A 16,603-nucleotide genomic window follows, 5' to 3' on the forward strand; every position below is an offset into this window, starting at 1 on the left:
TTTGAATTATCCGAAGGATTACAAAATTATAACTCTCTGATTATACTCCTTTAATGACGTTTCGGCATAATGCCTTATCAAACATTGGAAATATATGTTAACTACATTTTTACGTCTTTGACTGCACAATTTAAATAACAAAAAAATGTTTTTAAACGTCAATGACGTTGTACATGATGACGTCATAAATGGCGTTATATAAAATGGCGCCAAAAAATGTAAAAATTCGCCAAAAATGAAATGACGTTAAACACTTACATATTGTATCTTAATCCTATGTTAAATGTGTGCTTTATATATTTAATAAATTGATATTTTACAATAAAATAATCATCATCATATGTAATTATAATCTACCTTAACTTATTATCATAAATTAAATAGGGTAAACTTATTTAATGACTCTTATTATTTCAATCCATATCTATGTATAATATTCAAATGATATTTGATTAAATAATCATATATACTTGCTATTCTATATATCATATACACATTATGGACAAGATAAATTTGCATAAAGTACTATTAGTTTTACATCCATTTATGTTGATGATTAATATCAAATGTTTTTCACATATATTTTTTACAAGATAGTTTCCCGTAGCAGGACATCAAGTTGATTTTTTGTATTTAGTCCATTTGGTGATTGCGTTGAAACTTCTTTATAAATTCCAATTCTTTAATAAGTCTGTAATAATGGGAACTGTCTCTTATTTGTGTTAACACTGATACACCCATATCCTGCACTCTGTGGCCTGCACCATTGAAATGTTCTGAGATTGGTTTCTCTCTTCGTAGTCGCACGTCAGCCTCGTGTTCTTTGGCACGTTCCTTTAATGATCTGCTCGTCTCTCCGACGTATACCATCTTTTGGCATTTAATACAAAATATACCGTACACCAAGTTATAAATGTTACAGTTCTGTTTTATTGCTTCGTTTGGAATGTCACTTTTTGGGTTGTTATGAAAACCTCTTGTCAACATTTTACAGACTATACATTAGTCTTACACGATTGTGGTATTAGTTGAAAACGTTTGTTTATTTCTTTGTTTGTTTTTCCATGAACTAAAATGTCACCGATATTCCTATCTCGTCTGTATGCAACTATTGGTACGTCTGGGAATATATTTTTCATTCTGTCTGATTTATATAGTTTGTCTGTATGTTTTCGAATTATTGAGTGGATATTTGGAAGGTTGTTTGAATAAGTTATAGCTAGTGGTACTCTCTTGTTGGCTGTTTTATTTGTTTCTTTCTTCTTAAGTAAGTCTTTCCTATTTAAATTATCAACTCGGGATAGCTCATGGTTTACAAATTTATTTGGATATCCTCTTTTTTGTAGATTCTGTTTAGTTCTTTTTTACGATGTCTGTATTTGTTTTCGTCAGAACATATTCTTTTTAACGTATTCCTAATCCATAGGGTATTGCTTTCTTCACATTTGTTGGATGGTCTGAGTCATATTGGACATATTGATGTTTATCGTTTGGCTTTGAGTATAAATCAGTTGTTATTTTATTATCTTCTAGTTGAATTTTTGTGTCTAAGAAATCTATCTGTGCTGTGTTCCATCTTAATTCTACTTTGATGTTTTCATGTATTTTGTTAGCATAGTCGAAAAATTTCATGAGTTCGTCAATTCCATGTGTCCATAGTCCAAACCCATCATCTATGAAACGTTTATAGAATATTGGTTGTTTATTGTATTCAGATAATTGTTCATCCCATTTTCTCATGTAACAACAGGCATAATTTCTCCCAAGTTTCGATCCAATAGCTACTCCCTCTTTTTGTCTGTATTCTTGTCCACAAAATTCGATCACATTATTTTCTAAAACAGTTTCAATCATTTCAATCACCGCTTCAGTGTTGATGGTCTTAGTACAGCGTTCATTTAAAGCTTGTTTGCACGCCTCTAGGCCCTCTTTCTTTGGAATCGATGGGTATAACTTGACAACATCAAAACAGTATAAGATAATTCCTTCTGGTAATGGTGTAGTTATTTCCCTCTCTATAGCGTTTAAAAATGCTGTGGTGTCTCTTATATAGCTTGGTGTTTCTATAACATAGGTTTCTAGCTCCTTTTCTGCTACCTCTGCCATTCTTTCAGTACTTGTTCCAATGCCATTTACGATTGTTCTATACGGGTTTGCCTTTTTTATGTATTTTTGGATTTCCTTTAAGTTTCCCTCTTGATGGATATTTTGGTATCAAGTATTGTTGTAATTTCTTTGAGATAATGCCGTTTTTAAATAGTTTTATTTGCTAGTTGCTTCACCTTTGTGTTTGCATTGTCAAGTCCATTCCCATTAGTTTTTTCATATGATGTGCTGTCATTAAGTTCATTTCGGAGTTTTTCTACATATTCATTTGCGTCTGTTATCACTATTCCAGAACCTTTGTCTGCAGGCCTTATTATTATACTGGAATCATTTAGTAACGTGTGCAATGCTTGTTTTTCTTGTCTTGTGATATTTGACTGTCCATTTTCTTTTATGCCATTTAGAATATCATTTTTAACTGCTTCTATATAAGCATCTAGCCACTTTTCTCTACCAGGTTCAGGAGTAAAACGGCTTTCTTTCTTTATCTCATATTCCTCCTTTTCATTTTTCCTTTCTTGATTTTCATCACTATGGAAATACTCTGCGAGTCGCATCCGTCTCTCCCATTCTGCTAGGTCACTGTGTATCTTAGATAAATCTACGTGTTTTTTAGACGGTACAAAGATATTCCTTTGGATAATAGACTTGTTTCTGCTTCTGTAAACTTTCTTGAAGACAGATTAGTAACAGTGTCAAGACTATTATATTTGTTTCAATTGTGTCTTTTTTGCTGGTTTAATTTTCACCCTTGTTTTTAGTTCTTTTAATCGTTTGATTTAAGTTTTTGTGTATCACACTCTTGCGTTTTTCTATTTTTCTTATCTTGATAGTTCATTTTATGCCCTCTTTCTTCAAAATTGCAACAGGACTCCATTGTAAACCAATCTATTTGAACTTCCCTATTCATTCTCTCATATTCAGGAAGGTATTGATGTTGTTTTGGTCCAATTTTATATGCAGTAAAGTAAAATGCTGCATTCTTAATCTTAGGAATATTTTTCGTTTTGTTTTTACTCCATTAAGTGGTTGGAAAAGTAGTTACTTGTAATATTTTGGTCGTCAGCAAATATGCATATTTCACTTAAAAATAGGGTTGCTGCTGCATATATTTCGGCTTCAGTTGCCCCACGATTCAACTCTTCCGTCACTAAATGAATGATTTTCTATATGCTTTGTGATACTTCTATCTACGTATTCTTTGTAAACATCTTTTAAGTCCTTCATATGGTTATTAATTTTTTGTCTAACTATTTCGTGCTTGTTGTCATTGTTATATATTTCTTTTGCAATACATCTGTAGAAACAGTTCCCATCCATTTGTATGGAACTTTCTTGAAAATTGTCTATTGTTACCAATGAAGATAAAAAATCTAACTTACAGTTCAACAGCTTGTAGAATTTTTCATTCTTTTTCTGTGTAAGTTCAGCTAGCTTCCGTTTTGAAAACAGTTTATGGGTCGTCAATTGTTTAAATCTTCCACACATACATCGCTTCTTAGTTGTTAATTTTCTCTTCACAAGCTACCAATGTGAGTTCCATGAGTTTCCACCGACGCATCTTGTTTGATTTTTTCACACTTGTTTAGTATTTCATCGCTACAGTCTATCTGAATATTCCAGTTGATCTTGAATCCTTCTGGTACAATCCCATGTCTTACACACTTTGATATAAAATCTTTATGTGACACATAACGTAAGTATTTTTCCATCTCTTGGCTATTGCAGTCCAACACATCTTCCATTTTGTTTTTCGGAGTTAAAAAACATATAAGCTCAGTTGAATTATCCGAAGGGATATTAAAAAATTATAACTCTCTGATTATACTCCTTTAATTGACGTTTCGGCATAATGCCTTTATCAAAACATTGGAAATTATATGTTAACTACATTTTTTACGTCTTTTGACTGCACAATTTAAACAACAAAGAAAAATGTTTTTAAACGTCAAATGACGTTGTACATGATGACGTCATAAATGGCGTTATATAAAATGGCGCCAAAAAAATGTAAAAATTCGCCAAAAATGAAATGACGTTAAACACTTACATATTGTATCTTAATCCTATGTTAAATGTGTGCTTTATATATTTAATAAATTGATATTTTACAATAAAATAATCATCATCATATGTAATTATAATCTACCTTAACTTATTATCATAAATTAAATAGGGTAAACTTATTTAATGACTCTTATTATTTCAATCCATATCTATGTATAATATTCAAATGATATTTGATTAAATAATCATATATACTGCTATTCTATATATCATATACACATTATGGACAAGATAAATTGCATAAAGTACTATTAGTTTACATCCATTTATGTTGATGATTAATATCAAATGTTTTTCACATATATTTTTTACAAGATAGTTTCCCGTAGCAGGACATCAAGTTGATTTTTGTATTTAGTCCATTTGGTGATTGCGTTTGAAACTTCTTATAAATTCCAATTCTTTAATAAGTCTGTAATAATGGGAACTGTCTCTTATTTGTGTTAACACTGATACACCCATATCCTGCACTCTGTGGCCTGCACCATTGAAATGTTCTGAGATTGGTTTCTCTCTTCGTAGTCGCACGTCAGCCTCGTGTTCTTTGGCACGTTCCTTTAATGATCTGCTCGTCTCTCCGACGTATACCATCTTTGGCATTTAATACAAAATATACCGTACACCAAGTTATAAATGTTACAGTTCTGTTTTATTGCTTCGTTTGGAATGTCACTTTTTGGGTTGTTATGAAAACCTCTTGTCAACATTTACAGACTATACAATTAGTCTTACACGATTGTGGTATTAGTTGAAAACGTTTGTTATTTTCTTTGTTTGTTTTTCCATGAACTAAAATGTCACCGATATTCCTATCTCGTCTGTATGCAACTATTGGTACGTCTGGGAATATATTTTTCATTCTGTCTGATTTATATAGTTTGTCTGTATGTTTTCGAATTATTGAGTGGATATTGGAAGGTTGTTTGAATAGTTATAGCTAGTGGTACTCTCTTGTTGGCTGTTTTATTTGTTTCTTTCTTCTTAAGTAAGTCTTTCCTATTTAAATTATCAACTCGGGATAGCTCATGGTTTACAAATTTATTTGGATATCCTCTTTTTTGTAGATTCTGTTTAGTTCTTTTTACGATGTCTGTATTTGTTTTCGTCAGAACATATTCTTTTAAACGTATTCCTAATCCATAGGGTATTGCTTTCTTCACATTTGTTGGATGGTCTGAGTCATATTGGACATATTGATGTTTATCGGTTGGCTTTGAGTATAAATCAGTTGTTATTTTATTATCTTCTAGTTGAATTTTTGTGTCTAAGAAATCTATCTGTGTTGTGTTCCATCTTAATTCTACTTTGATGTTTTCATGTATTTTGTTAGCATAGTCGAAAAATTTCATGAGTTCGTCAATTCCATGTGTCCATAGTCCAAACCCATCATCTATGAAACGTTTATAGAATATTGGTTGTTTATTGTATTCAGATAATTGTTCATCCCATTTTCTCATGTAACAACAGGCATAATTTCTCCCAAGTTTCGATCCAATAGCTACTCCCTCTTTTTGTCTGTATTCTTGTCCACAAAATTCGATCACATTATTTTCTAAAACAGTTTCAATCATTTCAATCACCGCTTCAGTGTTGATGGTCTTAGTACAGCGTTCATTTAAAGCTTGTTTGCACGCCTCTAGGCCCTCTTTCTTTGGAATCGATGGGTATAACTTGACAACATCAAAACAGTATAAGATAATTCCTTCTGGTAATGGTGTAGTTATTTCCCTCTCTATAGCGTTTAAAAATGCTGTGGTGTCTCTTATATAGCTTGGTGTTTCTATAACATAGGTTTCTAGCTCCTTTTCTGCTACCTCTGCCATTCTTTCAGTACTTGTTCCAATGCCATTTACGATTGTTCTATACGGGTTGCCTTTTTTATGTATTTTTGGATTTCCTTTAAGTTTCCCTCTTGATGGATATTTTGGTATCAAGTATTGTGTAATTTCTTTGAGATAATGCCGTTTTTAAATAGTTTATTTGCTAGTTGCTTCACCTTTGTGTTTGCATTGTCAAGTCCATTCCCATTAGTTTTTTCATATGATGTGCTGTCATTAAGTTCATTCCGGAGTTTTTCTACATATTCATTTGCGTCTGTTATCACTATTCCAGAACCTTTGTCTGCAGGCCTTATTATTATACTGGAATCATTTAGTAACGTGTGCAATGCTTGTTTTTCTTGTCTTGTGATATTTGACTGTCCATTTTCTTTTATGCCATTTAGAATATCATTTTTAACTGCTTCTATATAAGCATCTAGCCACTTTTCTCTACCAGGTTCAGGAGTAAAACGGCTTTCTTTCTTTATCTCATATTCCTCCTTTTCATTTTTTCCTTTCTTGATTTTCATCACTATGGAAATACTCTGCGAGTCGCATCCGTCTCTCCCATTCTGCTAGGTCACTGTGTATCTTAGATAAATCTACGTGTTTTTTAGACGGTACAAAAGATATTCCTTTGGATAATAGACTTGTTTCTGCTTCTGTAAACTTTCTTGAAGACAGATTAGTAACAGTGTCAAGACTATTATTATTTGTTTCAATTGTGTCTTTTTTTGCTGGTTTATTTTCACCCTTGTTTTTAGTTCTTTTATCGTTTGATTTAAGTTTTTGTGTATCACACTCTTGCGTTTTTCTATTTTTCTTATCTTGATAGTTCATTTTATGCCCTCTTTCTTCAAAATTGCAACAGGACTCCATTGTAAACCAATCTATTTGAACTTCCCTATTCATTCTCTCATATTCAGGAAGGTATTGATGTTTGTTTTGGTCCAATTTTATATGCAGTAAAGTAAAATGCTGCATTCTTAATCTTAGGAATATTTTTCGTCTTGTTTTTACTCCATTAAGTGGTTGGAAAAGTAGTTTACTTGTAATATTTTGGTCGTCAGCAAATATGCATATTTCACTTAAAAATAGGGTTGCTGCTGCATATATTTCGGCTTCAGTTGCCCACGATTCAACTCTTCCGTCACTAAATGAATGATTTTCTATATGCTTTGTGATACTTCTATCTACGTATTCTTTGTAAACATCTTTTAAGTCCTTCATATGGTTATTAATTTTTTGTCTAACTATTTCGTGCTTGTTGTCATTGTTATATATTTCTTTTGCAATACATCTGTAGAAACAGTTCCCATCCATTTGTATGGAACTTTCTTGAAAATTGTCTATTGTTACCAATGAAGATAAAAATCTAACTTACAGTTCAACAGCTTGTAGAATTTTTCATTCTTTTTCTGTGTAAGTTCAGCTAGCTTCCGTTTTGAAAACAGTTTATGGTCGTCATTGTTTAAATCTTCCACACATACATCGCTTCTTAGTTTGTTAATTTTCTCTTCACAAGCTACCAATGTGAGTTCCATGAGTTTCACCGACGCATCTTGTTTGATTTTTTCACACTTGTTTAGTATTTCATCGCTACAGTCTATCTGAATATTCCAGTTGATCTTGAATCCTTCTGGTACAATCCCATGTCTTACACACTTTGATATAAAATCTTTATGTGGACACATAACGTAAGTATTTTTCCATCTCTTGGCTATTGCAGTCCAACACATCTTCCATTTTGTTTTTCGGAGTTAAAAAACATATAAGCTCAGTTGAATTATCCGAAGGGATATTAAAAAATTATAACTCTCTGATTATACTCCTTTAATTGACGTTTCGGCATAATGCCTTTATCAAAACATTGGAAATTATATGTTAACTACATTTTTACGTCTTTTGACTGCACAATTTAAACAACAAAGAAAAATGTTTTTAAACGTCAAATGACGTTGTACATGATGACGTCATAAATGGCGTTATATAAAATGGCGCCAAAAAAATGTAAAAATTCGCCAAAAATGAAATGACGTTAAACACTTACATATTGTATCTTAATCCTATGTTAAATGTGTGCTTTATATATTTAATAAATTGATATTTTACAATAAAATAATCATCATCATATGTAATTATAATCTACCTTAACTTATTATCATAAATTAAATAGGGTAAACTTATTTAATGACTCTTATTATTTCAATCCATATCTATGTATAATATTCAAATGATATTTGATTAAATAATCATATATACTTGCTATTCTATATATCATACACATTATGGACAAGATAAATTGCATAAAGTACTATTAGTTTTACATCCATTATGTTGATGATTAATATCAAATGTTTTTCACATATATTTTTTACAAGATAGTTTCCCGTAGCAGGACATCAAGTTGATTTTTTGTATTTAGTCCATTTGGTGATTGCGTGTATATGGATATGGGTGTATCAGTGTTAACACAAATAAGAGACAGTTCCCATTATTACAGACTTATTAAAGAATTGGAATTTATAAAGAAGTTTCAAACGCAATCACCAAATGGACTAAATACAAAAATCAACTTGATGTCCTGCTACGGGAAACTATCTTGTAAAAAATATATGTGAAAAACATTTGATATTAATCATCAACATAAATGGATGTAAAACTAATAGTACTTTATGCAATTTATCTTGTCCATAATGTGTATATGATATATAGAATAGCAAGTATATATGATTATTTAATCAAATATCATTTGAATATTATACATAGATATGGATTGAAATAATAAGAGTCATTAAATAAGTTTACCCTATTTAATTTATGATAATAAGTTAAGGTAGATTATAATTACATATGATGATGATTATTTTATTGTAAAATATCAATTTATTAAATATATAAAGCACACATTTAACATAGGATTAAGATACAATATGTAAGTGTTTAACGTCATTTCATTTTTGGCGAATTTTTACATTTTTTTGGCGCCATTTTATATAACGCCATTTATGACGTCATCATGTACAACGTCATTTGACGTTTAAAAACATTTTTCTTTGTTGTTTAATTGTGCAGTCAAAAGACGTAAAAATGTAGTTAACATATAATTTCCAATGTTTTGATAAAGGCATTATGCCGAAACGTCAATTAAAGGAGTATAATCAGAGAGTTATAATTTTTTAATATCCCTTCGGATAATTCAACTGAGCTTATATGTTTTTTAACTCCGAAAAACAAAATGGAAGATGTGTTGGACTGCAATAGCCAAGAGATGGAAAAATACTTACGTTATGTGTCACATAAAGATTTTATATCAAAGTGTGTAAGACATGGGATTGTACCAGAAGGATTCAAGATCAACTGGAATATTCAGATAGACTGTAGCGATGAAATACTAAACAAGTGTGAAAAAATCAAACAAGATGCGTCGGTGAAACTCATGGAACTCACATTGGTAGCTTGTGAAGAGAAAATTAACAAACTAAGAAGCGATGTATGTGTGGAAGATTTAAACAATGACGACCATAAACTGTTTTCAAAACGGAAGCTAGCTGAACTTACACAGAAAAAGAATGAAAAATTCTACAAGCTGTTGAACTGTAAGTTAGATTTTTTATCTTCATTGGTAACAATAGACAATTTTCAAGAAAGTTCCATACAAATGGATGGGAACTGTTTCTACAGATGTATTGCAAAAGAAATATATAACAATGACAACAAGCACGAAATAGTTAGACAAAAATTAATAACCATATGAAGGACTTAAAAGATGTTTACAAAGAATACGTAGATAGAAGTATCACAAAGCATATAGAAAATCATTCATTTAGTGACGGAAGAGTTGAATCGTGGGCAACTGAAGCCGAAATATATGCAGCAGCAACCCTATTTTTAAGTGAAATATGCATATTTGCTGACGACCAAAATATTACAAGTAAACTACTTTTCCAACCACTTAATGGAGTAAAAACAAAACGAAAAATATTCCTAAGATTAAGAATGCAGCATTTTACTTTACTGCATATAAAATTGGACCAAAACAAACATCAATACCTTCCTGAATATGAGAGAATGAATAGGGAAGTTCAAATAGATTGGTTTACAATGGAGTCCTGTTGCAATTTTGAAGAAAGAGGGCATAAAATGAACTATCAAGATAAGAAAAATAGAAAAACGCAAGAGTGTGATACACAAAAACTTAAATCAAACGATAAAAGAACTAAAAACAAGGGTGAAAATAAACCAGCAAAAAAGACACAATTGAAACAAATAATAATAGTCTTGACACTGTTACTAATCTGTCTTCAAGAAAGTTTACAGAAGCAGAAACAAGTCTATTATCCAAAGGAATATCTTTGTACCGTCTAAAAAACACGTAGATTTATCTAAGATACACAGTGACCTAGCAGAATGGGAGAGACGGATGCGACTCGCAGAGTATTTCCATAGTGATGAAAATCAAGAAAGGAAAAATGAAAAGGAGGAATATGAGATAAAGAAAGAAAGCCGTTTTACTCCTGAACCTGGTAGAGAAAAGTGGCTAGATGCTTATATAGAAGCAGTTAAAAATGATATTCTAAATGGCATAAAAGAAAATGGACAGTCAAATATCACAAGACAAGAAAAACAAGCATTGCACACGTTACTAAATGATTCCAGTATAATAATAAGGCCTGCAGACAAAGGTTCTGGAATAGTGATAACAGACGCAAATGAATATGTAGAAAAACTCCGGAATGAACTTAATGACAGCACATCATATGAAAAAACTAATGGGAATGGACTTGACAATGCAAACACAAAGGTGAAGCAACTAGCAAATAAACTATTTAAAAACGGCATTATCTCAAAGAAATTACAACAATACTTGATACCAAAATATCCATCAAGAGGGAAACTTAAAGGAAATCCAAAAATACATAAAAAAGGCAACCCGTATAGAACAATCGTAAATGGCATTGGAACAAGTACTGAAAGAATGGCAGAGGTAGCAGAAAAGGAGCTAGAAACCTATGTTATAGAAACACCAAGCTATATAAGAGACACCACAGCATTTTTAAACGCTATAGAGAGGGAAATAACTACACCATTACCAGAAGGAATTATCTTATACTGTTTTGATGTTGTCAAGTTATACCCATCGATTCCAAAGAAAGAGGGCATAGAGGCGTGCAAACAAGCTTTAAATGAACGCTGTACTAAGACCATCAACACTGAAGCGGTGATTGAAATGATTGAAACTGTTTTAGAAAATAATGTGATCGAATTTTGTGGACAAGAATACAGACAAAAGAGGGAGTAGCTATTGGATCGAAACTTGGGAGAAATTATGCCTGTTGTTACATGAGAAAATGGGATGAACAATTATCTGAATACAATAAACAACCAATATTCTATAAACGTTTCATAGATGATGGGTTTGGACTATGGACACATGGAATTGACGAACTCATGAAATTTTTCGACTATGCTAACAAAATACATGAAAACATCAAAGTAGAATTAAGATGGAACACAACACAGATAGATTTCTTAGACACAAAAATTCAACTAGAAGATAATAAAATAACAACTGATTTATACTCAAAGCCAACCGATAAACATCAATATGTCCAATATGACTCAGACCATCCAACAAATGTGAAGAAAGCAATACCCTATGGATTAGGAATACGTTTAAAAAGAATATGTTCTGACGAAAACAAATACAGACATCGTAAAAAAGAACTAAAACAGAATCTACAAAAAAGAGGATATCCAAATAAATTTGTAAACCATGAGCTATCCCGAGTTGATAATTTAAATAGGAAAGACTTACTTAAGAAGAAAGAAACAAATAAAACAGCCAACAAGAGAGTACCACTAGCTATAACTTATTCAAACAACCTTCCAAATATCCACTCAATAATTCGAAAACATACAGACAAACTATATAAATCAGACAGAATGAAAATATATTCCCAGACGTACCAATAGTTGCATACAGACGAGATAGGAATATCGGTGACATTTTAGTTCATGGAAAAACAAACAAAGAAATAAACAAACGTTTTCAACTAATACCACAATCGTGTAAGACTAATTGTATAGTCTGTAAAATGTTGACAAGAGGTTTTCATAACAACCCAAAAAGTGACATTCCAAACGAAGCAATAAAACAGAACTGTAACATTTATAACTTGGTGTACGGTATATTTTGTATTAAATGCCAAAAGATGGTATACGTCGGAGAGACGAGCAGATCATTAAAGGAACGTGCCAAAGAACACGAGGCTGACGTGCGACTACGAAGAGAGAAACCAATCTCAGAACATTTCAATGGTGCAGGCCACAGAGTGCAGGATATGGGTGTATCAGTGTTAACACAAATAAGAGACAGTTCCCATTATTACAGACTTATTAAAGAATTGGAATTTATAAAGAAGTTTCAAACGCAATCACCAAATGGACTAAATACAAAAAATCAACTTGATGTCCTGCTACGGGAAACTATCTTGTAAAAAATATATGTGAAAAACATTTGATATTAATCATCAACATAAATGGATGTAAAACTAATAGTACTTTATGCAATTTATCTTGTCCATAATGTGTATATGATATATAGAATAGCAAGTATATATGATTATTTAATCAAATATCATTTGAATATTATACATAGATATGGATTGAAATAATAAGAGTCATTAAATAAGTTTACCCTATTTAATTTATGATAATAAGTTAAGGTAGATTATAATTACATATGATGATGATTATTTTATTGTAAAATATCAATTTATTAAATATATAAAGCACACATTTAACATAGGATTAAGATACAATATGTAAGTGTTTAACGTCATTTCATTTTTGGCGAATTTTTACATTTTTTTGGCGCCATTTATATAACGCCATTTATGACGTCATCATGTACAACGTCATTTGACGTTTAAAAACATTTTTTCTTTGTTGTTTAAATTGTGCAGTCAAAAGACGTAAAAATGTAGTTAACATATAATTTCCAATGTTTTGATAAAGGCATTATGCCGAAACGTCAATTAAAGGAGTATAATCAGAGAGTTATAATTTTTTAATATCCCTTCGGATAATTCAACTGAGCTTATATGTTTTTTAACTCCGAAAAACAAAATGGAAGATGTGTTGGACTGCAATAGCCAAGAGATGGAAAAATACTTACGTTATGTGTCACATAAAGATTTTATATCAAAGTGTGTAAGACATGGGATTGTACCAGAAGGATTCAAGATCAACTGGAATATTCAGATAGACTGTAGCGATGAAATACTAAACAAGTGTGAAAAAATCAAACAAGATGCGTCGGTGAAACTCATGGAACTCACATTGGTAGCTTGTGAAGAGAAAATTAACAAACTAAGAAGCGATGTATGTGTGGAAGATTTAAACAATGACGACCATAAACTGTTTTCAAAACGGAAGCTAGCTGAACTTACACAGAAAAGAATGAAAAATTCTACAAGCTGTTGAACTGTAAGTTAGATTTTTTATCTTCATTGGTAACTATAGACAATTTTCAAGAAAGTTCCATACAAATGGATGGGAACTGTTTCTACAGGATGTATTGCAAAAGAAATATATAACAATGACAACAAGCACGAAATAGTTAGACAAAAATTAATAACCATATGAAGGACTTAAAAGATGTTTACAAAGAATACGTAGATAGAAGTATCACAAAGCATATAGAAAATCATTCATTTAGTGACGGAAGAGTTGAATCGTGGGCAACTGAAGCCGAAATATATGCAGCAGCAACCCTATTTTTAAGTGAAATATGCATATTTGCTGACGACCAAAATATTACAAGTAAACTACTTTTCCAACCACTTAATGGAGTAAAAACAAAACGAAAAATATTCCTAAGATTAAGAATGCAGCATTTTACTTTACTGCATATAAAATTGGACCAAAACAAACATCAATACCTTCCTGAATATGAGAGAATGAATAGGGAAGTTCAAATAGATTGGTTTACAATGGAGTCCTGTTGCAATTTTGAAGAAAGAGGGCATAAAATGAACTATCAAGATAAGAAAAATAGAAAAACGCAAGAGTGTGATACACAAAAACTTAAATCAAACGATAAAAGAACTAAAAACAAGGGTGAAAATAAACCAGCAAAAAAAGACACAATGAAACAAATAATAATAGTCTTGACACTGTTACTAATCTGTCTCAAGAAAGTTTACAGAAGCAGAAAACAAGTCTATTATCCAAAGGAATATCTTTTGTACCGTCTAAAAAACACGTAGATTTATCTAAGATACACAGTGACCTAGCAGAATGGGAGAGACGGATGCGACTCGCAGAGTATTTCCATAGTGATGAAAATCAAGAAAGGAAAAATGAAAGGAGGAATATGAGATAAAGAAAGAAAGCCGTTTTACTCCTGAACCTGGTAGAGAAAAGTGGCTAGATGCTTATATAGAAGCAGTTAAAATGATATTCTAAATGGCATAAAAGAAAATGGACAGTCAAATATCACAAGACAAGAAAAACAAGCATTGCACACGTTACTAAATGATTCCAGTATAATAATAAGGCCTGCAGACAAAGGTTCTGGAATAGTGATAACAGACGCAAATGAATATGTAGAAAAACTCCGGAATGAACTTAATGACAGCACATCATATGAAAAAACTAATGGGAATGGACTTGACAATGCAAACACAAAGGTGAAGCAACTAGCAAATAAACTATTTAAAAACGGCATTATCTCAAAGAAATTACAACAATACTTGATACCAAAATATCCATCAAGAGGGAAACTTAAAGGAAATCCAAAAATACATAAAAAAGGCAACCCGTATAGAACAATCGTAAATGGCATTGGAACAAGTACTGAAAGAATGGCAGAGGGTAGCAGAAAAGGAGCTAGAAACCTATGTTATAGAAACACCAAGCTATATAAGAGACACCACAGCATTTTTAAACGCTATAGAGAGGGAAATAACTACACCATTACCAGAAGGAATTATCTTATACTGTTTTGATGTTGTCAAGTTATACCCATCGATTCCAAAGAAAGAGGGCCTAGAGGCGTGCAAACAAGCTTTAAATGAACGCTGTACTAAGACCATCAACACTGAAGCGGTGATTGAAATGATTGAAACTGTTTTAGAAAATAATGTGATCGAATTTTGTGGACAAGAATACAGACAAAAAGAGGGAGTAGCTATTGGATCGAAACTTGGGAGAAATTATGCCTGTTGTTACATGAGAAAATGGGATGAACAATTATCTGAATACAATAAACAACCAATATTCTATAAACGTTTCATAGATGATGGGTTTGGACTATGGACACATGGAATTGACGAACTCATGAAATTTTTCGACTATGCTAACAAAATACATGAAAACATCAAAGTAGAATTAAGATGGAACACAACACAGATAGATTTCTTAGACACAAAAATTCAACTAGAAGATAATAAAATAACAACTGATTTATACTCAAAGCCAACCGATAAACATCAATATGTCCAATATGACTCAGACCATCCAACAAATGTGAAGAAAGCAATACCCTATGGATTAGGAATACGTTTAAAAAGAATATGTTCTGACGAAAACAAATACAGACATCGTAAAAAAGAACTAAAACAGAATCTACAAAAAAGAGGATATCCAAATAAATTTGTAAACCATGAGCTATCCCGAGTTGATAATTTAAATAGGAAAGACTTACTTAAGAAGAAAGAAACAAATAAAACAGCCAACAAGAGAGTACCACTAGCTATAACTTATTCAAACAACCTTCCAAATATCCACTCAATAATTCGAAAACATACAGACAAACTATATAAATCAGACAGAATGAAAAATATATTCCCAGACGTACCAATAGTTGCATACAGACGAGATAGGAATATCGGTGACATTTTAGTTCATGGAAAAACAAACAAAGAAATAAACAAACGTTTTCAACTAATACCACAATCGTGTAAGACTAATTGTATAGTCTGTAAAATGTTGACAAGAGGTTTTCATAACAACCCAAAAAGTGACATTCCAAACGAAGCAATAAAACAGAACTGTAACATTTATAACTTGGTGTACGGTATATTTTGTATTAAATGCCAAAAGATGGTATACGTCGGAGAGACGAGCAGATCATTAAAGGAACGTGCCAAAGAACACGAGGCTGACGTGCGACTACGAAGAGAGAAACCAATCTCAGAACATTTCAATGGTGCAGGCCACAGAGTGCAGGATATGGGTGTATCAGTGTTAACACAAATAAGAGACAGTTCCCATTATTACAGACTTATTAAAGAATTGGAATTTATAAAGAAGTTTCAAACGCAATCACCAAATGGACTAAATACAAAAAATCAACTTGATGTCCTGCTACGGGAAACTATCTTGTAAAAAATATATGTGAAAAACATTTGATATTAATCATCAACATAAATGGATGTAAAACTAATAGTACTTTATGCAATTTATCTTGTCCATAATGTGTATATGATATATAGAATAGCAAGTATATATGATTATTTAATCAAATATCATTTGAATATTATACATAGATATGGATTGAAATAATAAGAGTCATTAAATAAGTTTACCCTATTTAATTTATG

The 16,603-nt window shown here is 31.5% G+C and overlaps 2 protein-coding genes across 4 annotated transcripts in view; both read left to right on the top strand.

Moving 5' to 3' along the window:
• The window catches only part of LOC127876904 (high affinity cAMP-specific and IBMX-insensitive 3',5'-cyclic phosphodiesterase 8B-like), a 406,208-nt gene that overhangs the window by 161,362 nt on the left and 228,243 nt on the right, over positions 1 to 16,603 (top strand). The window lies entirely within an intron of this gene.
• Positions 9,065 to 16,180, top strand: LOC127876924 (uncharacterized). Of its 2 annotated transcripts, none has more exons than XM_052422436.1 (2): positions 9,065 to 9,592; positions 16,104 to 16,180. In XM_052422436.1, exons 1-2 carry the CDS (start codon positions 9,232 to 9,234, stop codon positions 16,163 to 16,165), a joined length of 423 nt encoding a protein of 140 aa, XP_052278396.1. In that variant the 5' UTR covers positions 9,065 to 9,231; the 3' UTR covers positions 16,166 to 16,180. The 2 variants fall into 2 exon arrangements, with proteins under 2 accessions (XP_052278396.1, XP_052278395.1); XM_052422435.1 differs by lacking the exon at positions 16,104 to 16,180 and adding an exon at positions 12,209 to 12,285.

This window comes from Dreissena polymorpha, chromosome 4 (genome assembly GCF_020536995.1).
Source record: "Dreissena polymorpha isolate Duluth1 chromosome 4, UMN_Dpol_1.0, whole genome shotgun sequence".
In the NCBI taxonomy this organism is placed as follows: domain Eukaryota; kingdom Metazoa; phylum Mollusca; class Bivalvia; order Myida; family Dreissenidae; genus Dreissena; species Dreissena polymorpha.